At 35.4% G+C, this 26,711-nt stretch overlaps 1 protein-coding gene across 1 annotated transcript in view; it reads right to left on the bottom strand.

Annotated features, from left to right (window-relative positions):
• ADAMTS20 (ADAM metallopeptidase with thrombospondin type 1 motif 20) overlaps positions 1-26,711 on the bottom strand; it is a 161,791-nt gene that overhangs the window by 120,012 nt on the left and 15,068 nt on the right. The window contains exons 3-4 of the mRNA XM_046680294.1: positions 25,694-25,856; positions 574-833 (exon numbers count right to left, since the gene is read on the bottom strand). Coding sequence (XP_046536250.1) covers positions 574-833; positions 25,694-25,856 — 423 coding nt within the window. The remainder of the gene's footprint in view (positions 1-573; positions 834-25,693; positions 25,857-26,711) is intronic.

Below are 26,711 nucleotides of genomic sequence, written 5' to 3'. Positions count from 1 at the left end.
GGCACCACTACAGCTCAACAGAGATATTAATACCAGATCAAGGACTCTTATAGCTACTACAATCTTACATCCCAAATTTGCTAAAGCAGCTCTATCAGTAATAGCCTATCCTTTTATCCCAATAAATATATTTATAACTTAAAATATCATTTTCCCAATTTCTGATTTGGCAAATATAGCAGTAGTAAAAATAGCACCCCCTCCCCTCTGTGCAGAAATAAGGCGAGGTTTTAAAATTCAGATTCAACGGGCAAAAGATCAATGCTACTAGGATCTTCCCTGTCACTAGGGGGCAGAAGCCATTCATGTGATGAAGGAAAGAATAACTCAAGTATTTTCGAGAAGTAGTTTCAGAGATTTTAAAATGTCTTAGAAAGTTGTCCAAGTAACAGAATGGGATACTTGCTATATGTCCATATAAGCTAAATTTCAATGAAATATTATTTTGGGCTTAAACATAGATACAAGTCCCTTTCATATAGAATTTGGGAAAACATTTTTTAAAATTAAATATGAAAAAACTATTATGTTAAACATTTTAGGAAATTTAAAGGACACGTTAAGTTTACTTACAATTGACATTAGAGTTAGTACGTAGTGCTGTAAATTCTGCCCGTGATGATGAACCATTTTAGCGTCAGCTGTGACCATAACTTCCACGTATCTTGGATATGATAAAAAACGTTTTCTCCTGGAATGTAATTGACTTCTTTCATCTTCCAATGATACATTTTTTGAAGGGTATCCTAAAACTATTTCCTTCTTTATATTGAGATCTTCATTCATGTTGCTGTAGTTGTGAAAGGGTACACTGGTTTTCTTTATCTGACTTTCTGGGGGGAAAAAAGAACATAATGTGGAGCCATTATATTAAATGTGACTAAAAACATTGTACAAAATAGAATAGCCAAAATTATTTAATACTCACACATCTGCTTCCAATGTGAAACAATGAAAGGACAAAAAGATTATTTAAAACAGTGATACAGATTATGAGTATTACTATTTATAGTAAAAAGTGTTCGCATTTTCATCAATTGCATTAACAAAACTGTATCTAAGTCTTATTTTAACAGTTATGACTATTCAAAAACATTTACTAACCACTGGGTAGAAAATAAAAATCAATCAAGGAGTCCCTATGTTTTTCTCAGTCGATAAATTCGGTCCTCAAGCCACCGATGGCATTTAATCTCATTATAGAGTAATGACATTTTGTATAAAATATAGAACACAACAACCTTTCATTAGACAATATATGAAGAGCACCAAGAAAAACAGAAAATCAAAAAATATAACAATGGGTAGTTTTTCGAACTCAGAAAATCGAATAGATAAAAATTTTATAATACTTGATTATATAAAATACCTGATTACTTTTCTCTTTGCTTGTATATAAATACAAATTATCGAACATTAGAGATTATTACAGTAACCACTTTTAAGTCGTATGCATTTCTAGAAGACAGTTCTAAATTCCTGCTTATTGGTACTAACAGAAAATAATTCCTAGGCAGCACGGGTGCTTGTCCTATTTCCTTCTTTGATTTGTTCCTCTACTTTCACCTTCCTTATTTTTCCCTGATAATTTTTCTGACAATTTTCGGTGAAAGTATTTTAAGCAGAAAAGTGGACCAAGAGAATCGGATAAGAAGAAATAAGAGGACCTGGATAGTTCATAAACCAAATAACCAATACCAAAACAACTAAGCTTTAGTTGTACTATAAGGATTAGACATAAATATAAAACTATATTTTACTATAAAAATAATTCATCTCATTTTAAATAAGCGGCAATCCTACAGTTGGAAGAAAGAAACTGAAGTCCTTAAACATTGTTTGCACAGATGATCTTTCTCTAATTCCTAAAATGATACTGTCTTATTACTATGCTCTGAGGTTTTAAAATTTATCTCAGTGGGAGATTCTGGAAATTTGGTAAACTGAGTGTACAAACCTAAAACTTTCTGCTATCATCTTTCTCCTGGGGTGACTCAACCACTAAAATATCCATGACTAATTATTGGACCCTGGAGAAGAGCCCAGATATCTCATGCATACAAATCTCAAAGTTATCAGGAAGAAGGTACATATTCATGGTTTTGATTTATTTGTTTGTCAATTTCATTTATTCCAAATAAACATTTATTGAGTACCTACTCTCTGTCAGGAAACATTTAGAAATTGAGGAGCAAATTAGTAGCTCATAAAGCTCATACTGTAATGGAAAAAGAAAAGAGTAAATGTACTTAACAATACATTTCAGGTAACTTTGTTTCCATGACAGTTCAAACAAGAGACAAAAAAAGTGGCTCTCCCTATCCAAAAGGATAAAATTTAAAGACTGATAATATCAAGTTTTGATAAAACCACTTTGGAAAACTATCTGGCAATTTCTAAGTTAGACACGTATCTACTCCATGACTCTGCACTTCTATTCCTAGATATATACCAAACAGAAGGAAAACACAGGTCCACAAAAAGACTTGTATAAGACTGTCCGCAGCAAGACCAGCGTACAGACCAATGGAATAGAATAGAGAGCTCAGAAATACACACGTATACAGTCAAATGATCTTCAGCAAGGGTGGCAAGAGTACTCAGTGGTGAAAGAACGGTCACTTCAACAAACGGTGTTGGAAAAACTGGATATCCACAAACAAAAGAATAAATTGGACCCTTATCTTACATCATATATAAAAATTAACCAAAATGGATTGAAGACCGAAAACTCTGGAACTCCCAAAACAAAATATTGAGGGAAAACTTCATGACGTTGGATTTGGCAATCATTACTTGGATATGACACCAAAGCATAGGAAAAAAAGAAAATAGAGACTACGTCAAATTTTAAAACTGTGTAAAGGACACAATCAACAGAGTGAAAAGGCGACCTGTTGAATGGGAGAAAATATTTGCAAATCATATATCTGATAAGGGGATTATAGCTAGGACTTCTTTTTTTCAATTTTGCTGAATAAAATGGAATTAGAATGCCCTTCCTGCATCTGCTGTTTTTTAAGTGTCTTTAGCTCAAAATAATCCTTATGCCAAAGTGGCATATTTTAGGGGGCCATATTCTGCCACCCATCACACACCATAAAGTTTTTTTCCAGGATTAAACAAGAAAATCCACATAAAGCTATTAGATTAGTGCTCAGTAAATGGTAGTTTTTACTTTTGTTGTTAGTAATTAAACAAATAATTACATGCTGTTGACAACAGACACATGCCCTTCAAATTAACTTTTTAAAAAATTGTCACATGTTGGGGCCGGCCCGGTGGCGCAGCCGTTAAGTTCGCACGTTCCGCTTCTCGGCGGCCCGGGGTTCGCTGGTTCGGATCCCGGGTGCGGACATGGCACTGGTTGGCAGCCATGCTGTGGTAGGTGTCCCACGTATAAACTAGAGGAAGATGGGCACGGATGTTAGCTCAGAGCCAGGCTTCCTCAGCAAAAAGAGGAGGACTGGCAGTAGTTAGCTGAGGGCTAATCTTCCTCCAAAAAAAAATTGTCACATGTTGAATGCCTTGTTGTTTAGGAAAATGAAAATGGTTGGCTGGTTCACTGCTAGGTTTATAATTTAAAGTTAAAATGTCTATTCACAGGGACGTGCTTGATGCTGCTGACATTCTTAATGATGAGGCAGGAGCCGTGTGTCATTCTGTTGTTTGACAATCACGGTGCATTTTGTCACACATGCCTGCATCAAGTAGAAAGCAGAGTTTTTCGTTTTCATCATTTTGATGGAGTGATTTATAAGTGCTTAACAGTTTTCATAGCAGGCTCATGGGTGCACCCTCATTCTCTTTTTATTTTAAATGTATTTCTCAGATAAATCTCATGAGACACGTAATCTTAGTTTCAGGGTGATGGTGATATAACAGCAGCTGCTCTAAGTTTTTGTTTTTTTTTTTAACTCAAGACAAATGGCTTCCCAAAGCTATTTAGGCCGTGTGTTCCTCCTCTGCCTTATAAGTCTTGATGAGCCAGGTACTAGATTATTGGCTTAGTTGATCCCTTGAGAAGCCTGAAGTGAAAACACTGATTAGGCTCTTTTGGGTTGAGAACTCTACTCTGCTATTTAGCTAGCAGGAAAGTCTTCATTTTTTCATTAGAGAAATCAGCGGCAGCAGAATCATGCACAGAGATATTACTAGTGTGGTCATAGGTGCTGTCTACTGCTTACTCACGAGTACTGCTGGTAAGCCATTCTGGAAGCAAAGGAATGTGCTTGAATCTGTACTTGTTTAGAATTTTTTAAATGGGTATCTTTGTCAATGCATATCAGATAAAGCTCATGAGATTTTCTGTATATTTCATAGGATAAATCATTCTGTGATATGCTCCTCGAATTCAGAGTGGAATGTACTATAATCTGATTTGAAAACATCATGGGAAATTTCTTGAATGTTTTAGTATTGGTGAATGTCAATTTAACAGATGTGGGCTGTGTACTTTATGGAACCAGTGGTGTACGAACGTGATGAACTGCAATGATTATGACCATAGGAAGTGTCATATGCTCCAATGTCCTATGAAAAAAGCATCAGCAATATACTAATATGCAGGGTGTGGTTTTCTTTTTAAATATTATATTTATTATTTATGTACTAAAAAAGAAAGGTGAGCTCCAATAACCCAGTGACTTTTATTTTTGCCCCAGCAGGACAACTGCATTCTAATGAAAAGATAGTAAGAGTAGATAATGTATACAGCTCCCTGAACAAAGGGTGCCGTATATATATCTATCCAGAATATATATTTTTTTAAACTCCAACAAAAATAACCCTATTAAAAAATGGGCAAAGTACTTGAATAGACATTTCACCAATGATAACATACAAAAGGCCATCAAGCATATGAAAAGATGCTCAACATCACTAATCACTAGAGAAATGCAAATCAAAACTACAATGACAATGAAATAACTGGTGTTGGAAAGCACACACAGAAAAGGGAACCCTCATACACTGCTGGTGGGAATGTAAACTGTTGCAGCCACTGTGGAAAACAGTATGGAGATTCCTCAAAAAATTAAGAATAGAACTACCATATGATCTAGTTATTCCATTTCTTGGTATTTATCCAAAGAATATAAAAACACTAATTTGAAAAGATACATGCACCCCTATGTTCATTGCAGCATTATTCACAATAGCCAAAACTTGGAAGCAACCTAAGTGCCCATCAATGGATGAACGGATAAAGAAGATGTGTGTGTGTGTGTGTGTGTGTGTGTGTGTGTGTGTGTGTGTGTGTGTGGAATGGAATACTACTCAGCCATAAAAAAGACAAAATCTTGCCATTTGCAACAACATGGATGGACCTTGAGGGCATTATATTAGGTAAAATAAGTCAGACAGAGAAAGCCAAATACTTTAGATTTCACTCATATGTGGAAGATAAACAAAAACAACAACAAACAAACACATAGACACAGAGAATAGATTGGTGGTTACTAGAGAGGAAGGGGAAAAGTGGGAGGGCAGAAAGGGTAAGAGGCCCATGTGTACAGTGACAGATGACAATTAGACTTGGGGTGGTGAACACAATGTAGGCTTCACAGAAACTGAAATATGATGTATGCCTGAAATTTATATAATGTTATAAACCAATGTTATCTCAGTAAAAAAAACTACAATACACTCATTAGGATGGCTACTATATTAAAAAAAAACAGAAAATAAAAAGTGTTGGCAAGGATGTGAAGAAACTGGAACCCTTGCAAATTGTGGGATTATAAAACGGTGTAACTGTTATGGAAAAGAATATAAAGGTGCTTCAAAAAGTTACAAATAGAACTACCACATGATCCAGCAATTTTACTTGAGAGCATATATTCAAAAGAATTGGAAGCAGAATCTTGAACAGATATGTGCACATCTATGTTCACTGCTGTATTCACAATAGCCAAAAGGTGAAAGCAACCAGAACGTCCATCAAAGGGTAAATGGATAAATGAAATGTGGTATATACATATGATGGATTACTCAGCCTTAAAAAGGAGGGAAATTCTGTTACATGCTACAACACAGATGAACTCGGAGGAGATTAGGCTAAGTAAAATAAGCCAGTCACAAAAAGACAAATCCTGTATGATTTCACTTACATAAGATAAATAAAATAGTCAAATTCATAGAAACAAAGTTGAATGTGTTGGTTACCAAAGCCTGTAAATATCTCGCTGTTTGAGAAAACTCCCGAAGTCTGTCCAGCCTGGGTGCTAAGACGTCAAACATCTCACTGGCTAATGACAGTAAGTGAAACATGAACACCATCCAATTAAGAAGGCACTGCGGCTTACAGGAGTCAGACTGACACTGAGCTAGAACAGACGGCTCTGTGCAGGCTAAAACGACAAATAGGAACACAAAACTGGAACAAAACATTGAAGGAGATAATATACATAGGGAAGAAGTCTCTAGAACAGAAGAGTATACAAATTTCAAACGTAAAGATTCAATTCTGGAAGAGTTAAAAAATAAGACAAGGAAAAAATAACCAATATCAAGATCTTATAGACATTAATAACAATATATTATAAGCAACTTGATGTAAACAAATTTAGAAGAAATATTTTCTAGAACATTTCTGGAAACAACTTACCAAAACTCATAAAGAATTAGAAAGCCTAAATAATCACATAACTTTTTTAAAAATTGAATCCTAATCAATTCTTCCCTCAAAAATCCAACCTCAAAAGGCTTCATCAATAAATACCACTAAATATTTTAAGAAGACAGAGCATTATTCTTTCGAATATTCTTCTAAGGATTGAAAAAAGGAAACAATTCCAAACTTGATTCATGAGGTTTTTAGAAGATGCTATAACAGAATATCTTCATGATCTTGGTTAAAAGAACAGGATTCCTAAGGAGATAAACAACACTAAGCATAAAGACTATTCATTTAACTAAAATAAGACTTTGAACTTGTGTTCACCAAAAAACACCATTATGGGAGCAGAAGAAGGTATTTGCAATACATATAAACAACAAAGTGTTTATATATAGATTATAAACATTAGAAATCAATAAGAAAAGAGAACACAAAAATAAGAGACTTGAATACCTCACAAAAGACAAAATCCAAAGGCAATAAATTACGAAATGGTGCCAAAAAATTGATACTCAGGGAAATGCACGTTAAAACACAATGAAACATGATTATACACCCACCCAAATGGCTAAAATGAAAAATACTGAAAATAACAAGTCCTGGTAATATAATGTGGGGTACCTGAACCTCTCATACACTGCTGGAGACAGTGAAAAGTGGCATATTCACTTTGGAAAACTTCAAGGGTGAGGAGGGAACTTTGACAGGTCATTTAACTTAGTGCAAAAGGGATATAGTGATTGTGTACTTTTAAATATCAATAAACATAAGTGTGCATTCATAACTGTTACAAGAAGTACATTACCAAAGAAGAACAGAGATACCCAATAGAAGTTCCAATTTTAAAGGAAGGGGGCTGATTTTTAAAAAGAAAAATCAGCACAAGTCAGAAAATGGGGGAAAAAGAATCATCATCAGAACACAATATAAAATTCAAATAACACTTAACACATATAACTTACTATAAGCCAAGAACGTTTCTGGTAAATTTACTTGTATTAACTCATCTAACAGCATCATATGCGATAGGCACTATTGTTAATCCCATTCTGCAGATGGGGAATCTACAATATATAGAGATTAACAAACACAAACACTGTTGATCACTGATAAAGCTGAAAAGGAAAACAAATGACAGGAACAAAGCTAAATAGATTATTTATCATAATAAATGTGAATGGTTTAAACTTGCCTATCAAAAAGCAAAAGCTTTATAGAATTAGGTTAATAAAATCCAGCCATATGTTAAAGAAATAGCACATCTGGGATTCAAACCCTGGGGGTGTGGCTTGAGTGTCAATGGTTTTAACCACTATAATGACGATGAAGGTTAAAGGAAAAAAGAAAGAGAATCATAATTTAACAACAGTGTTATCAATACAGATTTTAAGAGCTTAACCTCTAGTAAATGAAATGAGCATATTCTACACAACTGTCTAAAATAATTGAAGATTTTGAAGAAACCAAATTTCATAGTTAATCACCTCAACAGTATGAATGAATCTTGTCACTATAAGAAGCGAAAATCGGTGAGAAAAATCAAGTACAACATATTTTTATGTAGTTTAAAATAAAAACATATACAGTCATCTCTCCACTTCCGAGGGTTCCCCATCTGCGGATTCAACCAACCATGGATGGTGTACTATGTTTAGGATTAGTGGATGAAGACCTGGCCGACGTGAATGTTTGAGGCACATGAGCATGGATCAGTCCTGGAACCAAACCCCCACAGATACCAAGGGGACAACTGTACTTTTACAAATACATATGAATGCAATAACACTACTTAAAAAGAAAGCAAGGAAATGACTAACATGGAATTTAGAATTATGGTCACCTCAGATGAGGGGAGGCAGGTGGACAAAATGGGAGGGTGGGTGGGAGTGGAATTATGCAGCTCCATATGGGTTGTTGTCCAAGTCTTATATTCCATATTGGTTCATATATTCATGATATGTATTACATTATTAACAAGTTCTTAGCAAATAGTAATATACAAAATTAATTGCTATTAAAATATGACAGTTATCACTATCACATACTATTTTTTCTGTAACGCTAGCTAAAGCAGTAAGACAATAAAATGAAATATACAGTACGAATACTGAGAAGTTATTTTCATTGTTGTTTTGACTTGATTTTGCAGATAAATGGCTTTTATAATGAAAAAATCCAAGAGACTCAATTTAAAACTTTTTAAACAATCCTCAACACAGGAATAATTGAATAATGGAATGTTATTCAGCAGTTAAAAAAATGAATTAGGTCTATGTGTTTTGATACGGAGGGATGTCCATGATGTGTTCTTAAATAAAAAATGTAAGTGGCATATAGTATGATCCTATTTTTGTAATACTTCTACAAAAATAAATGAATATATATGCATAAAAATTTATATAACGAGTCAAAAACATATGGAAATATACACCTCAAACTTTTAACACTGGCTGTATTAGATAGGTATGACTGAAATGGGGACAGCAAAACTATCATAATTCTGTAACATCTCAGTGCCCTTTAAATAGTTACAATGAAATTATTTTATTATGGTAATTTTTTTAATTACAATTTTTTTTAAAGATTTTTTTCCTTTTTCTCCCCAAAGCCCCCCAGTACATAGTTGCACATTTTCAGTTGTAGGTTAATTACAATTTTTTTAAAACACCATCTTAACTTTTACAGGCTAAACATTTAATCTCATTATCTTTTTTTTGGTATTTATACTTAAGCAGTGTAACAAATAACAGTGACCTTTCCAAACAGCCTAAAATAAATGGGTATTACAGAAAGCGCATTTGCCAGTTCAACTACATCATATCTATGCAATGCTCATCTTTCTATTTATGTTTCATTGAGTCAAATGCTTAAATGATGTCTTGTCCTTTATTAATAACAAGTGTATTATGACCCAAAACTAATTTAGAGCAAACCAAACCATCAAATCATGAACATCGTCCAACAATGATAATCTGCCCGCTAGAACATAAACTACTTAAAATTACATCAGTGAATATAGCCCTTATAACAGCATAGTATATTCTAGAATGCAAGGAGATTTTTAAAAATAATCCATAACAATATAAACTACTAGAAATTTTGTTGTTAAATAATGTAATTAGAAATCCGTAATTCTACTTGAATGTCTTACTGGCACCTCATATTCAAAATATACAAAATTGAATTCTTAATTTTCTTCTATTCCCAGTTTCCCTGTTTCTATTAATATGAGCAATAATCTCTTAATACCTATAACTTACACTCAAAACTGTATACTACCACTGGGTTCTTCCCATCCTTCCCTCACCTCTAATATCTAGTCACCAAGTTTTGCCACTTCTTCAACATGTTTCTTGTATTGCTCCTGCTGTCAACAATGTCCTTACCTCTAAACTCATTCGGGTCCTTCTAATCTTAGAACATTATTAGAATCATGAATGCAAAATTAGACCCAAAGTGTCTCCCAAATGGTCTCACCATCTTCAACCTCTTGTACTTCCCATTCATCCTTCATTTATGTCCAAACGATTCATTTTTAGTAACATCCCATTTATATCTCATCCTTACTCAAGAAATGACCACGGATTCACATTGCCCATAAGATAAAGCCTTAACCCCTCTGCACCAGACAGTTATCAACAGCAAGTTATACACTCGCTAAAGACTGAGAACACAGTTCGGCAATGTGTTGTGCGTTTTGTAAGCGCTCAATAAATGTTCATGAAAAAAAGTAAAAGGACTAGGAAGAAGAGAGGAAGGATAGAAAGTTGGGAGGGAGATGGAAAAAAGGAATATGTTGAGGAACAAAACAAAAGAGGGTTATCAGTCCAGAACTTCGGGGTATGGGTAACACTGACAGTGTTGTACAACAGCAGCGTTCAAAGACTGAAAGCTTGCCTTTGACTTTCCTGAATCAAGTACAACATTCACTCTGGTCTCTATACATAGGTTAAAATTGACACTAATGCTCTGTATTTGACCAGGTGAAGAAATAAATACTATATTTCTCCAGAGAATATACCATCTGTTTTAAAAATGAGGGCATAAAAAGTAGAAGCTTATTCTAAACTACAAGCTTTTCAAACCACTTGTTAAATGCCTAACAGGACTCCCAGCTCAAAGAACTGGGAGTGCCTTGAAATAAAGTGATAATATGATATATTGTGAAATCTCACACATTTTCTCATGAATTAAACTGTTTTTCTGCATCCATCATATGTCCTATGTTGCCATGCTATTGAGTTGTTATTAACACTACTATTAACAATGATAAACATAATAACGAGTGCTTACTAGGTACTGGGTCTTGTACACTTCACATAAGTTATCTCCCTTATTATTAACAATTCTATAAGGTAGGTTCTATTAGTATCCTTATTTTATACATGAAGAAAGTGAGGAAGAGGAAGGTTAAATAAATTTCCCACGGTAACACAGCTAATAAAATATAATTCTGGAACATACTAATTTTTAAGAACAGCAGTATTCCATAACATAAAAACTTATGAAAATCTACAGTCCTCTATGATTTGTCAATATTATTAGAAATCTCAACCACTCTTACAGAATTATGGCACATAGCTTATAAAATATTTTACAGTGCTTTATTTCAAAGAGGTTCACAAGTTAATTAGAACCCCACCCACTAGTAATAAATGTGCAGAAGTAATATTACGGACTTGCCTGTGGCCAGCTGAAACCTGAAACATAAAAGAATTATTACATCATTAGTCCTCATTGCATCCCTGAATTAGTGACTATTACAGTGCACATTTTAAAACACAGAGACATGTGATACAGCATACATGAAATTTCAAAAGCCACCAACTGACTAAGTGGCATAACAAAGAAATGAATTCAGAGTTCCTCAATATCAGTTATTACATCTGAATTCTGCATCACATGACTCTTCTAAAGGTCGTATGTGGTAATACATGTAGAATGTTAAGAATTTAGTAACTAGGGTCATAATGGAAAATGCTGCCTCCTACAAAACTAAAAGAGGAACTAGCTGGTCACATTCATGAAAACGTGGAGTCTAGTCCTTCTTGCATTACACAGTCGGAGCTAAGCCAAGATTTGGATATAAAGGCATTTAGCTCTACCGTCCACAGACTTGAGACAGATTTGGTACTGTCCTTTCACTCTAGTGGCCCTGAAAGAAAAAAGAGGGCACTGGAAACTCCCAAATTACTCCCATTAATCCTACATCTGGCAAGAAATTTTAGTTCCTTTTGCTATGAGTGCTGAAAGGACAAAGAGCACACAGGTCATGTATTACAGAGTAAATACCTTTTCTTTTTCAACATTTTCAAGCCAACCCATGGGGCTTGCTCTAAAGATGTATCAGATTTCCCTACAAGCTGTCAAGGATTCTTGCATAAATCAGGAGTTAAAAACAGGCACACATGCATTCATATATTCAAATCTTTTAAGATATTTTAGGTGAAAGGAACATGCACTGGCTGTCACTTTCTGGCTTTTCACATCCCAAACTCTACACTTGAAGAGTATAAAAAAGAAACTGTGTAGCCCTTTGCATTTTACAAAGTGCTTTTCCACATCTTCAAGTCCTATCCCTTACTAGAAATCCTAAGCAAAGTGAAACTACGACAAACTAACCAACTGACACAAATGTCAGAAGAATTGAGATGGACAATTAGACATATATCAATGTGATATTCCAAACTCATACTCTTGAAAAGATTAATTCTTGAAAAGATGTTTGAAAACCTTATCAGTTAAATTTAAACCCTACCATCTGAACACGTGAAATGAACTGTAACATTTCATTCTTTAAAGAAAAGTCATTTATTCAGAATTCATGTTGAACACATACCTAGTGAGTTTAGTTTGCACGTGTGTGGCCGAAGTTAGAATATAGCAGAACTATTAAAATTGACAACAGTACAGAACTGTACCTTACCAATCTTCTCTTCCTATTTTGAGATGAGCCTTCATGCCAACCTTTTTCTAAGCCACATCCACTTACTATGATTTAACTTAGTTTTTTTTTGTTTTTCAAACTTTTACACAAGCTGCTCCTCAGCTGGAAGATTTCCCACATTATCTGACAGTCTGCCCCATTTATTTGAATGCCTTGAGGTAATTTTAAGTACTAAGCATTCTGAAGTACCTCCCCAAAATGCAAAGTTCGTTCAAGGTGGACATTTACAAGCAGTATAACCACACTATTTGCTCTATCAGTTCAAGTATTGGTGTAATACTATTTTTCCACAGTATTACTAAGTAACTTGTTGAAATATTAGTATGAGGATTTCCTAGTATGTTTACTGTAATTTGTCTTGAGTATTTTTGGAAAATAAAGTTATAACTCACAAAAATCTAAAATGTAATCTAAGCTTATACTTTAACTCATTCTTTACTCTAATGCTACTCTGGCCATGATAATTTACTCCTCCTGGCTCTGTTATTCCTGAAACAGCTTTTGACTGCAAATAGAGTTCTCATAAGAAATGTTCCTCTAAAATTTAACGTTTACTCAAAAAAATTTTTAAATAAGGAATATTAAAAAGTATTTTCCAAAGTAAATTTAACCTTGAAAAACTTAGGTATAATTAAAGGCAATCACTAAATGAATATAAAATGTTAAAAACTAAAATTCTATGTGATATCTTAATAGCACCTAATGTCTTTACTATGGAATCAGTTTTTATTCATATCGCTTTTTTCAGCTTTTATTAAGGCCACTATTGTTAGTTTTTGACAAAAGTGGGAAAATCAAACTTTGTAATCATTCGTAGGTTGAACTCTGATTTTCAAGCAGGTATTTTGTTATTTTGTTTTATACTACATCTCAGAATATAATAAATCGCCACTTTTCAAAAGAATGTTCCTGTCAATCTTATTTAACACCAGGATGTTAATCTAACATCCGAGTACATTTGCGCATGTGCCAAAGACGTTTCAGACTGCAGACTAAAAGGTCAGAATGAGGGAGTAATTTTCCCTTCTGTTTTCTGGCTCTCTTCCAAGGAAGAAAAGTCCAAGAAAGTAGCCTTCTTGGGGTAGGTCCAGAGGTCTGGATGTTCGCCACATGAACCAGTGTATCTGTCGCCTGACCTGGCGGTGGGCCCAACTCTCACTCCAGCAGTAATGATCTTCACAAAGTGGAGCACAGGCTGGGACGAGACAGGAACATGGACCATCCCTGTGCAGTTTTCCCCTGCATTGGTACTCATTGTGAGGGCAGCCCACTCTCATTTCTAGGTGTCTTTAAATAAGGCTGCTTTTCAATGCTGCAATACTGAATCAGATTCTAATTGCAAATAATTACAATCTTTGTTCCCTCTTCACGAGGAAAGCATCACATGGCTACGAAGTAGAGAGCCAAAGATTAAAAATTACGTCACTAAGCATTTGCAATTAAGTTCTGTTTGGTAGGCCAAAGGAAAAGCAAAATGAGCTATACGGCTGATTAGTGATCTAAAGTTTTAGATAGAAAAATTTACATTTATTGCTCCCACAATCTATTGAGTAATTTTCACTTCTCTCATTTACATGGTAAGTAAATCTAAAACAATATTAAACGTATAAAACAAAAATGATGGCATCCTTATACAGTTCACATATCATGGTCCATCATTGTAATTGTTTCCTTCAACAGCCCCTCATCTTCCTTGCTCTTTCCCTATGCAATAGGGAAAACTTACACACCAAGTTCACTCACGAACAAAGACGCAAAAATTCTAAAGAAAACATTACCAAACCCAGTCTTCTAAGAACATAAGGTGGACTTGCTATTTGAGAATCAATGAACTGAACAAAGGGAAAAAATACATGATCACCTTGGTATATGCAAGGAGTTTTGATAAAATTCAACATTCATTCACAATTAGAATTCTAAAGCTAGGAATTTAGAGGAACTTCCTTAATCAGAAAAAAGATAACTAAGGAAAACCAACAGGCATTGCACATATTAAAAAAGGCTGAAAGCTTTCTTTCTAAAATTGGTGATGAGGCAAGGATTTTCAATTATTGCCATTTCCATTCGACATTGTTCTAGAAATCCTAGCCAGTGCAATAAAGAAAAAGAAATAAAAGGTTCAAAGATTGGAAAGGAAGAAATAACTCTCTACATGACTGTTCATGTATAAAATCCATAAATATCAACAGATAAACTATTAAAATATTTGATTAAGGTTGCTGAATATAAGGTCAATATTAAAAAGAAAGGCTGCATTTTTATATAGAATAATTGGAAAATGAAATTTCAAAAATTATACCACTTACAATAAAAAAACACATACCCAGGAAGAAAACTAAGAAAAAATGTGCAAGACCTCTACAAATAAGTCTATAAAATATTATATGGGAAATTGAGTAAGAATAAATGGAGGATACCCCATTTTGATGGATTAGAAAACACACTATAAAGATGTCACTTCACCAAATTATCTACTGAGCCAATAAAATCCAATCAAAACCCTTTTTTTCCTTTTGTGGAAACTACCAAGCTGATTTTAAAATTTGTATGTAAATGCTAAGGGTCAAGGATAACCAAGACAATCTTGAAGAATAAAATCAAAGGTTTCTTCTAACACATTTCAAGACATAATCGAGCTGTAATATTTTTATGACAGTATAGAATTGGCACAAAGATGAAAATAGACCAGTGGAAGAAAAGACAATGTCCAAAACAGATCCACATACTGTAGGAACACTTTTCTGAATAAACGTTATATATGCTAAATTTTTAAAATTCCAATGAAATATATCAATTAACTTTTACAACAAAACAAAGTTTTATTTACTATTGCTTTTGATAGTTTCATTAAGTCCACTATTTTTGGATTTTGACCAAAGGAATAAATCAAAGTTTAAAATTTGTAGATTGAGCCCTTATTTTCAAAGAGGTATTTCATTTCATTTTATTTAATGCTATATCACAAAGTCTAGCATATCACCTTTTTTAATGACGGTATTCACAACAGGACTAGCCCCCAACAGGGAAGGCTAAAGATAGTTCATCTAAGTCTGCTTTGTAATATCTTAGTTTTATAGGTCTTATTCATGCAAATATTCTTGAACTCATTCCAATTAGCACAACATTTAAGGTCACCAATCATCCCTACTTTGCAAAATTCAATCACCAGTTCCAAATCTTCACGTTCTTTGAATTCTCAACACCATTTACCCAATTAATCAGTCCTACGTTTCTGAAAATCTTTCCTCACTTGGCTTTGGGGCACATATTCCTCACTTCTCTTACCATCTCCCTGGACTCTACTTTTCAATCTTCCTAGTTTTCTCCTCATCTCCCCAACTGCTAAACATTGGCATACCCTATAGTTCAGTCCTTGGACTTTTTCTCTTCTGTATCTAATCCATTCTCTACACAATTTCACACAGCCTTATGTCTTTAAATATCATTTATATTCTAAGTCCTAAGTTATCTCAAGCCCAGATCCCGCCCCTGACCTTACAACTCATATATTCTATTGCCTACTTGACTTTTCTCCCCTTGGATGTCTAATTGGCACCTCAGACTCACAATGTCTAAAACCTAACTCCTGATATTCTCTCCTAAACCTGTGGTTCCCACAGCCTCTCCATCTCAGTAAATGACAACTCTATTGTTCCATTTGTTCAGGCAAAAAAAACTTGGAATAAGCTGTGACAACTCTTACTCCCAACGCTTCATCAACCCACCCATCAGCTTGACCATCAAAATGTATACAGTATCCGGCCACTTCTCACTAACTTCACGACTACCACCCTAACTCAAGACTTCAGTTCTCAACCTCATTATTGGAGTACCCTCCTAACCCTCCTTCTTCTGCCCTTGCTGAAAGAAAGATTTGCTTCTAGTCTTTTCTCTACATAACAGTCTGACTGAGCCCGTTAAAATAAAGGCTGATCACATCATTCCTCTGCTCAAAATCCTCCAGTGGCTTCCAGTGTTAGAGTTATAGCCAAAGTCGTTATTGTGACTTACAATATCCTGTGTTGAAGCAGACTCTCCGTGAACGTAAAGCAGCTTAAACTTTTGCTCTCCCACATACAAAGTCCATTTCTAAGGCTTTGAAAGGAATTCTAGAAATTTTGCATTAGCAATTTTTCTATTATTTTTATTAAAGCACCCCCACACACACAAATTTGTTTAATTTTCAGGCCCCACAACCTGGCTCCACCCATAACTACAGGATCTAGCCTTGCACTACCACTCACGTCATCTCCTACTGCCCTCTCTCCCTCCCTCACTGCACTTGTACACCTTGGTCACAGGACATGTTAAGCAGGCCCCAGCACCTTTGCAGCTTCAGTGAAGGAGGTACTCAATATTTGATAAATGAATAAATAAATCCATGTTGGGGCAAGATTGAGGCCTCACCCTCAAGAGTTATTAATGTGGAACAAGAACGATCTCCTCTTAGCAGTTAGCTTTTTTCTTCACTTATTCAATGCCCCCACCACCTCTCCCCCCCACCCCCGAGAATGTGGAACAAGGAAAACCTGTACACGTCTCTTACCACTGCACTCTTCTTGCTTTCCTTCTCCTTTCTTCTCCTGGCCCACTGCGAGGAGGGAAACAGACAGGGTAGGCCTTTTATTTATTGACCCTACACCATAAGTTTTCTCCTTCCAGCTGAATGCTACGAACTGAGGCCTCCAGGGCTAGTAGTGGAAATACTAAAAAGATAATTCAGAATTTTTTTCCATTTTCTTGTTGTACAATCAGACTTTGGAAGTCACAACTGGAATATTACCTTGGCCTTTCTATTTGCACTCTCCCCATCCCCCAAATAAAAAACTAAGGGGGACTCGTTAAGTAATCCCAATTTGCTGGAATAGATGCAAAATTTCTGAGTACCACAGCAGTGGAAAACTAGTTAACTGAGAACACTGAACAGTTTTACACTAAGAATATTGGTTCTCTTTCTTTTCCCGTCTCTTTCTTTACTATAGCCTGTATTTGAGTTATTAATATCTCAGTCCTTTATCCATTATATCTCTCTCTCAACACTAAGTTTAGCTGTTTATCTATTAAGGTCAAAAGTATCCTCTCCATTCTGTACTTCTCATCAGTTGTTGGCATCTCCTTTGCAGTGCTCAAAGACACCTCAAACACAATTTTTTCAACACCAGTATCACAACCATTCACCCTTTGTTGGTGCATGTTCTCATTTACCCAACCCAGCATCCATTCATCTAATTTCTCACAACAGTCTCAATTTCTCTTTGGGTACCTATCCTCGTCCACTCTTGGACTATAGCTCCAGTTGCACTGACCTGAGCAGGGTGGGTCTGGCTGATTACAGCTCTGCCTCCAATAACAGAAATTGGTTCAGGCCAAGTCAGGCCAAACCAAATAACCAGACGATACACCAGGAGCTTAGTTTGAACTACTGGAGGAAATGTCTTCCAAAGATGCACTGGATTGCAGTTGAGTTAAAGCCCAAAGCCATTATCAAAACTTACAGAGATCTTCATGAGCTTGCTCCTGCTTATCTCTCCAGCATCACGATCTTCCTGGCATCCCACAGTTTTTCTTAATTAACTACTTCTAGTTCCCTAAAGTAGTTCAAGCACTGTCTCATCTCCAGGTGTTTGCACATGTGGTTCCTTCCTTCTGGAATACTTCTCACCCTCTCCCTTTTCCCACCTAATTCCTACTCATCTTTTGGGTCTCAGACAATGAGTCATTTTCTCAAGTAAGCCTTCTCTGACTCCCATACCTGAGCTAGGTCTTCCTATGAGGTCCCAAGTCACCTTCTAAATGAACCTTGCCTTACACACTTACCTGTGAATAGAAAAGTTATTTTGGTACCCACAATTCTTCAACTGTTTGCACAGCAATTATTATATCCATAACATAGTAGTAATTGCTGTGAAGCATGTGAAAAATAAAATAAAATGTAATCTTTTACTTTAAGGAACACAAACACAGAAACTTAAAACTAATAGGTGGGATAGCAGAGGCATATAACAAATTGTAAAACATTGCAAGATACTATTAATTACGCACACAATAAATAGTAAAGCCCCTAAATTGTGAGATATTCTATCATCAGAGATTCTGAAGCCCACGGTCTTTATCTTATGAAATTATGAGCAGGTACATTAACCACAGGAGAATGAATAACATGCTAATGATAAAACAATCGAATAGCAATTTTCAGTAAAGCAAGAGTCTGTAATAAGGTGCAATTAGTAAAAGAGCTTAAAACTAAATCACTCCACTCACATTTTTATCTCTATAAGTGAAGGGTGCCTTAAGTATTCAAATAAACTCACTTAGAGCAAAGAGATTTTTTGGTTAATTTGAGGAGACATATCTCACTGTGGAAGGAAAAGATTAAAGAGAAATTTCTTAAAGGATAAGTGACTAAGAGTATGACACAAGCCAAAGGAAATACAAGGTGGAAGACAGATCATTGAAGACTAAACATTGTTATAAGAAAGAGTAAATGGAGATTTATTCAGTTCTAGCACTGGAGGCTTACATTGCTGTCCAGTAAAAACTCACAGGAACTTCACCAAGTTGCAAATTGACTAAACACTCTACATAGGAATTTCAAAACAGGAAGTGGACCAATCTAAAGCAAAGACAGAAAAATTCTTAATGGAGGTAGAACAGACAAACAGATGCACAGTATATTTCAAAGAAGGGTTAACAGCCTCAGTCCCTCCTCAACAGAACTGATGAACACATGAACAAGAACAAGTTGACATGGGCCAGAAAACAACATTAAAATTCCTAACAAATGAGAAGCTTTAATTAGTAGACAGTAAAAGGCAATTATCATAACAAATATGGAAAGTGGTTTGACACCATTATACTTAAGACACCAGTATAGCTTACTCTTCAATTAGGGTTTATAACTTTGATAGCTTCTTATACCTCAAGATTCATAATGCTCTCCTATTCATTTCCAAGCTGGCACAGAGAAAACATCAAGAAAAAACACTTTGCCTTCAAAACTAGAAAGGAATGAATCATTTCTACCCACAAAATGTTCTCTGGTTTAATGAGACAGTATGAAATACATAATCCTAGTATAAGAAAGGAAGATTTTTAAAAACTTAAATTCTTCAGAGTAGACAAGTAATCCTTCCTCAAAAGGACTGTTGTTACTGTACCTCAGATGCAGTGGATTAAAGTTAACTCCCATCTTACAGATTTTCAAAACGTACCTCTGATTGATTCCTAGCATACTGGTTTCCTTCCTCATTTGCCCATTTCACATAATTCACCCAGTATGGGAATCATCAATCTCATTAGAAATAAAACTAGATAATAAAACTTCACAAAACCAGGCTTCAAAGTTCTGGGACATAGCCACAGACGTAATGACAACACAAAGTAAGCATCATATATCGCAGATTGATTCTCCTCTTTGGAATGCATTATTAAATACATGTACATTTAACTATTATGGCCAAAAGAACACACAACTGGCAAAATAGATCAGCTCATATGATAACCCTGTATGTATGAAACAAACAACTGTCACAACACCACTAGGTTTACTCCCCTTACAGAAAACATCTGTAAGCTGAAGATGATTATATCTCAGAATTACTCTAAGGCTCAATGAGACATGACTATGAAGAGTGCTTTGAAAAGTAGAAAGCTGTTCATGATATATGCGGTAGTTCTATTCCATAGGATTCACAACCTCAAAACCTTAAGATGTCAAATTTCACAATCTAGGATTTTTTCTTTGGTTTGGGACAAAATTTAACTTAAGAACATTACTAATACGATAAGACTGAAAAATAGCTTTTAATAAACTACTTTTATGCACTTTAAAATACTAATTAACAAAGCAAGAGGGGAAACCTGAATGGTTGAGGTAAATAATTTGTTATTCAAATATATATGTCTTCTCTAGTTAATAAAGTAGGACTTTTTAAAAACACTTGTTAAGTTTCCATTACAGCATGGGCTTGATTTAGGCAAAAATTTGGACACTAAGAAAAAAGGCTTCCTTTGGGAGGTGTGGACAAACAGGGAGGTGTAGGAGAGACAATGGCTTCAAGTTCAGATGTACTGAATCTAACATGCCACTGGGACATCCAAGAAAACATGAGGAGACAGTTATAGACCTGAGATTTAATCTTACAACAAGCTGAAGTTAAAACATTTTTTTAGATTATGTATCATTTAAATTAGTAGTTAAAATTAGGGAAATAGAAAAGATAAATCATGGAGACTATATAAAAATGATGGCCCAAAAGAGCAATTTTAAAAATTGCTTAACTTAGAACACGGGGAAGGAACAATGACAACCAGGAAGAGAAATGGAAGAATGATAAGAAAGAAAAGCAGTAAAGTATGTGAGAGAAGAGAAAGGAAGAGGAAAACTCAATTAGGAGGAGTTCAATAGTGAGAAATGTTCCTCAAAATGAAGTAACAGTAAGAGAGAGACTATGCTTTTGGCAAGTGAAGGTCATAAATGACCTTTGAGTGTAGTTTTAATCTTTGAGTGTAGTTTTAATAAAATGTGGGCAGAAGAGTGAGGCCTCGCTAGTCATTTCTATATATATTTAGAAGCTCGAGCTGACTCTTAAACACCACTAACAAGTTACTAGTTCAAAATAGTGGCCATGGTCATGCCTATATTTACAATTCTGTCCCTAGATTAACAGCACCTCCTTCTCTGCCCACAAATTTATAAAATGTTATAAGTATCAGGGACCTTAGAAATCACTAAGTGAGAGATTGCAAATGGTTGGTTAACAAGACAAATTCAGCTCTCATTTTTCTAACTTTTGTTTTCCACTTAAAAAATATCTTAGATTCCAAGTTCTCGATAAAATAGAAAAGATTTGGTAATACTGCTCCCACATTTCTGATGCACCTTTTGCAAGAAGTATATATATTCCATTGCCCTATGGACACCTCGATGTCCCAATGACACCTCTCTTTACTCATTTCTGGTAACTGCCTGGTTCCTGTGGCTGTGAAGTATCTAAATGAGAAACTCCTAAACTTGACATTTAAATAGGAAACATTAAATCATTAATCATTCACTACCTACTCTAGGTTAAGACCCAGACAGATTAAGGCCTCAAAGTCAGTTAGTAGCAGAGCCAGAAGGAGAACTCTGTTCCCTGGCCCCCTGCTTACTAAGTGAACTGCAGCCTCTGCTAAGGATGGTCAATTTCCCCAAACAGATGCTGATTAAATCACCTTTAAAGGAAAGGGAAATAATCTATATATAAACATAATTTTATTAAAAACACGGTTCTCATGCATTAACAGAAATATTATCTAAAAGGACTGCTCACACACGCACAAAAATCCTTACATCTCAAAGTTGAGGCAAAAGCTTTAAGGAAATTATCTTCAAATTTACTGCACGTGCACTTTACTTGTTTGACACTGAAATCCCTATTGACAAGACAGTGGCTTTTTTTGATTCAGTCTCCCTGCCTTCAGGCTCTTCTCATTCAAATCCAAAACTGTCTTGAAAAAATAAAGCTGCCAGCTGAGTGATACAATTTTAAAAGATCATATGAAGTCTTCGCTTTCAAACTTCTGTGTTCCCCAACGCCTATGGGATAGCCCTCAAAACCCCAGTCCTTTCAGCTCTGCCTCCGTGTGCCTTCACCGCCTCTTCTTCCTCTACTTCCCATTTTCCTCCATGCACATCACGACTTGGAAGATACAAACACTATTCCCTCTTGTTCTAACCAACTTTTACAGATTTTGTAACTGATGATTTGGCATTCACTAATCACAGGACCAAACTAATAGCTAATGTTGTTAACACCTCCCCCCATAGTCCAGCTTTCACAGGCACATTAAAATCATGCAACAAACCTCCAACCACAACCCCCAATACCTGTGTTTTGCTTTCTGCCCAAGGGGCATCCCCACCTAACAACTTTCCACCACTGTAGTAATAAAGCCTTTTGCCCGTGCTTTCCCCTCTCTCCTTCCGCCTCCTGACCAACCCAGATGCTTCCCCATGTGGCCTTGTGTTGTAGAGTGGGTCTGTTCTCTTGGGAGCTGGAAGCACAGTCATCCCTCAGTATCTGCAGGGGATTGCTTCCAGGACCCCTCACAGATACCAGAATCAAGTCCCAAGTACACGATCTGCAGAAGGTTGAATCCACAAATGCAGAATCATGGATTCAGAAACCAACTATAACAAATTCTTCTTTCAAAGGGAGTTATCTCCATGTCTGTCTTCTTACCATACTTGATGAAAACAAATCCTGGGTACATTTTTCATTCAAGCCCTCCCTCCCCCTCCTTTTTTATTTTTGCGTGGACAATGCCTACAAATCCTTCGCAATGGAGATTAAATGGTTTAAATATCACTTGCGTAGTAAAACCCAAGGCAGTTTCCTGCTCCGCTTCGAGCTGCACACCGTATTGCTCCTAACACAGTTAGGGCAGCCTTGGCTCAGCCTTATAATTTTTCTGTTTTCATGTTCTTTTATACCCACTGGACTTTGAGAACCTGAATGAAAAGGCTCAAATCTTACCCAGCACAATCCTTTACATATATTAGGGATTCAAAGACTGTAAAAATAAATAAATTTAGAAAAAAATTAGGAAAAACATAGAAATTTTAAAGCTAGCCAACATCATCTCAAACCTGTTCTAAGATGTTTCATTTTCACTCACATCACGACCTCTGTTTTACTGTTCTACAAGTGTTCTCCGGTCCTGCCCCACGACACTGAGATGCGGGGGGCAGAGTGACAACAGAAGAAAGGTAGCAAAGCTCATCACATCTCCTGAGGGACATGGGCCAGTTCTGATTCGCTCATGGAGGGTAAGCAATAGCAGAACTACACTTAACAGAATCCAGAGATTTTTTTCATTCCTGTCAATCTTTTCAGGGCTTCCCTCCTCGTTTGGGTTTTAATTTTGTCAGCGTGTGTGGTGGTAGTGTGGGGGGGTTGTTTGTTCATTTCCTGAGTTTTTTTTATGTGTTTGTTGTGCCATTTCCACTAGATTTTACTTGGAATATGTCTTATGTCTACCTGGAGCCTAGCATCCACAACAGCTAGGTTTGGCAATCAAACATAATTTGTACGGCCTCAAGGCACACTGTGAAATCTGATGTTGAAAATAATTTAATCTAATTCAGCAAGGCTGAAGCCACTATGAATTGTAACATATTAGGGTCATAATGAATTAAAACCATCAATAGAAATATGAAAAAAAAAAAAGAAATGACTTTTCCTTTTCCACTTAATCCTCTTGGTTCATGTGCTAAATCTTCAGGCCTACCTATTTGAGGAATGCTCCTGAATGAAGGTTCACCTTTAATAAAATATAAGATCTTGCAAGTTTTTCTGGACAACAATGTGTGAATTAGGGAAGAAAAAAGCCTTTGATAACATTTTACTAATTACATTCACAACTCTCCATTTTTACTAACAAAATGATTAGCAGCTAATTATTTAGACCATTAACTGATTGCCTTTTTTAGTGATTAAAAATGTATGTTAATTGTACCTAAAAATGGAGGCAATTTAAGAACTGAAAAGAATACTACCTTTAACATTTTGTAGATAAATGTTGTGGGAAAATATACTATGACTAAAACAAAACTAAATCCCATAGCTTTCTATTTGCTTGTTATTTGCAGTTTTTATAACAAATCTTTAGTAGAAAAATTTGTTAGACAAAAGGGCCTGGCTTTTCTTGAACCATTCTGTTTCTGATAATGAACACTGATTGTGAATGCAAAACCCTGCATATCATTATGTGAAACATTTATGCATTCAGAGTGTCTACTTGGTGGTTTTCTTCTTAAGAAGCTAAACAATTCATTAAACAAGCTGCTCCTGAATGGTAGATCAGAACAAGCATAAGCTGCCTTCTGTAGAGTCCCATTGTAAGGCTGTACCCATTTGTGTTTTCTTTGAAGCCATAAAAATGAAACCCTTATGCTCATATTAAAAGCATAAGAAAGACATCTATTATGTCAATAGATTTAAAACACGGCCTTAGACACAGTGAGAACCACTCCAAAATGGCACCCTTATAATAGCAAAGGTTAAGAAGTGCATTCCCAGGGAAAACTTTCAAAGGCCTACATATCATTATATCCCAAAACAGATGGCACCACAGTGTTTAGAACTATAGTTTATGGACACCTACAATCTCAAATAAATCCTTTCTAATCCCGCTCTTTTGTCCAGATTTTGTACTTTGATGATAACTGCAGTTGCCTTTCTCCATTCTTCATAGAATGACATAAGTGATATGGTGAAAATTCGTGTATATATATGGACACAACTCTTAATACAACTTCCATGTAATGTACAAGTATTTTCCTAACAACAAATTTATATCTTAAAGAAATCTATGATTCTTAGATTCTAATCTACTACAAATCTCCAGTAGTCTGAATTTTCCAGGAAAAAATGATAAAACATCTCTCTCTCATATACTGCTGGAAGTATAAATTGATAAAAACCACTTCACAAAACAATGTGGAATTATCTAGTATCTATGCGTATTCTCTGGAGAAACTCTCAAACACAGGTGATGGGGACAAGAAGATTCACACCAGCATTGTTTATAATAGCGAAAAACTGCAAACCACCTAAAAGTTCATCAACAGGAAAACGGATCTATGAGATATACTCAGACAACGAAATACTGGACAGCAATAAAAATGAATGAATTGCGGCTACATGCACAAACAGAGACGAACTTAAACCATGCTGAGCAAAATGGGTAACTCACACACAACTATATACAATGTTTCCTTTCTATAAGGGTAAAAGCATACAAAACTGAGGGTGTTATTGTTATTTAGGTTCAGTTTTTTTTAATTATCTAAAATTCTGTTGAGAAAAATTAAATCATGCTAGTGTGACTAAGAGATTGAAGTAAAAACCTTCTGTGGTTATTTGCTACAAATCCCATATACTGAATACTTTTTGTATTTAAATTTAGTCTACTACAATGAAATTGCCTACAGACATTAGATAGTTTCTAATGGCTCCTTACAAGTTAAGACAATGTAAAATATCATATACTTCATTAGTTAAGGAAAATAGATAAATTCTAACCTATAAAAACATTTAAATAGTATCATAATTTAACCCAAATAGTTTTACTTCATAATTTACCTGAAACTTCACAAGGCTTGTGCGATTGTAGAAAATAGTTCCTCTTTAATTCCTGTCTGTATATAAGATGTGGCTTGTTATGATCATCTTCATTTTCACTCCCATCTGCCTTCATTATAGGTTCTAAGAAATATTCACTATCATGTGTTTTAAATGTTCCCATCTGAAAATAAAGAAAATAAAAATTACCTTTTTTTTTTTTCATCACTAAGAAGAGAAAGCCAGAAGTCTGTTCACTGAATGTCATCAAATGAACATAGTATCCCTTCCATGGCTTACTTTTCTCTCTCCATTCTTATGTATAAAGTCACGAACACTGGACAGGATTCCAATAGGCAGTCAAGATGGTAGGCACTCCAGGTATAAAGAACGGCACAATAGCACCAAAATGGCAAAAAGTCTAGCACATTGTAGAAGTAAAAGATCTGTTTGGTTTGGTCTGTGTAAGGTAGTAGTGAGAGACAAGACTTAAAAGATAGACTGGGGCCTTTTAGAAAAGAGAGATCTTGAGGGTGATACTAGCAATTCAGAAATTATTTGTAAGCAATTGGGGAGCCATTGCAGAGTTTTCACGAAGACCTGTCTTCTGATTCCAGAATCCAATAGCCAACCTATTTGTATTTCCGCTTAGATAACTAGTGGCACTTGCAACCTTAATATATCCCAAGCCAAACTCTGGATTTCCAGTCCAAACCTGCTGTTTCTGCAATGCTCTCTACCTCAGTAAACGGCAACAGTATTATCCAGATTTCTCAGGCCAAAGACCCTAGAGAGAGAAATCATCGACGGCTCTCTCTCTCACATACCATATTCAATCCATCTAGAAAAAGTAATGTGGATTCATTCCACAGGATAAATTCCAAAGGAAATAACATTTACAGAGTTATTGACTATAGTATTGTTTTTAATAGCAAAATATTGGAACCAATTCGAAAGTCCGGTGATAGGGTCTATTTACATAAAGTATAGTGCAGCTGTACAACGGAACATCTATGCTTATAGACAAAAAGAGAATCAA

This window comes from Equus quagga, chromosome 1 (genome assembly GCF_021613505.1).
Source record: "Equus quagga isolate Etosha38 chromosome 1, UCLA_HA_Equagga_1.0, whole genome shotgun sequence".
NCBI classification, from domain to species: domain Eukaryota; kingdom Metazoa; phylum Chordata; class Mammalia; order Perissodactyla; family Equidae; genus Equus; species Equus quagga.
Note: the sequence above shows the minus strand (reverse complement) of the source record. Positions and strands in the feature narration are given on the sequence as shown.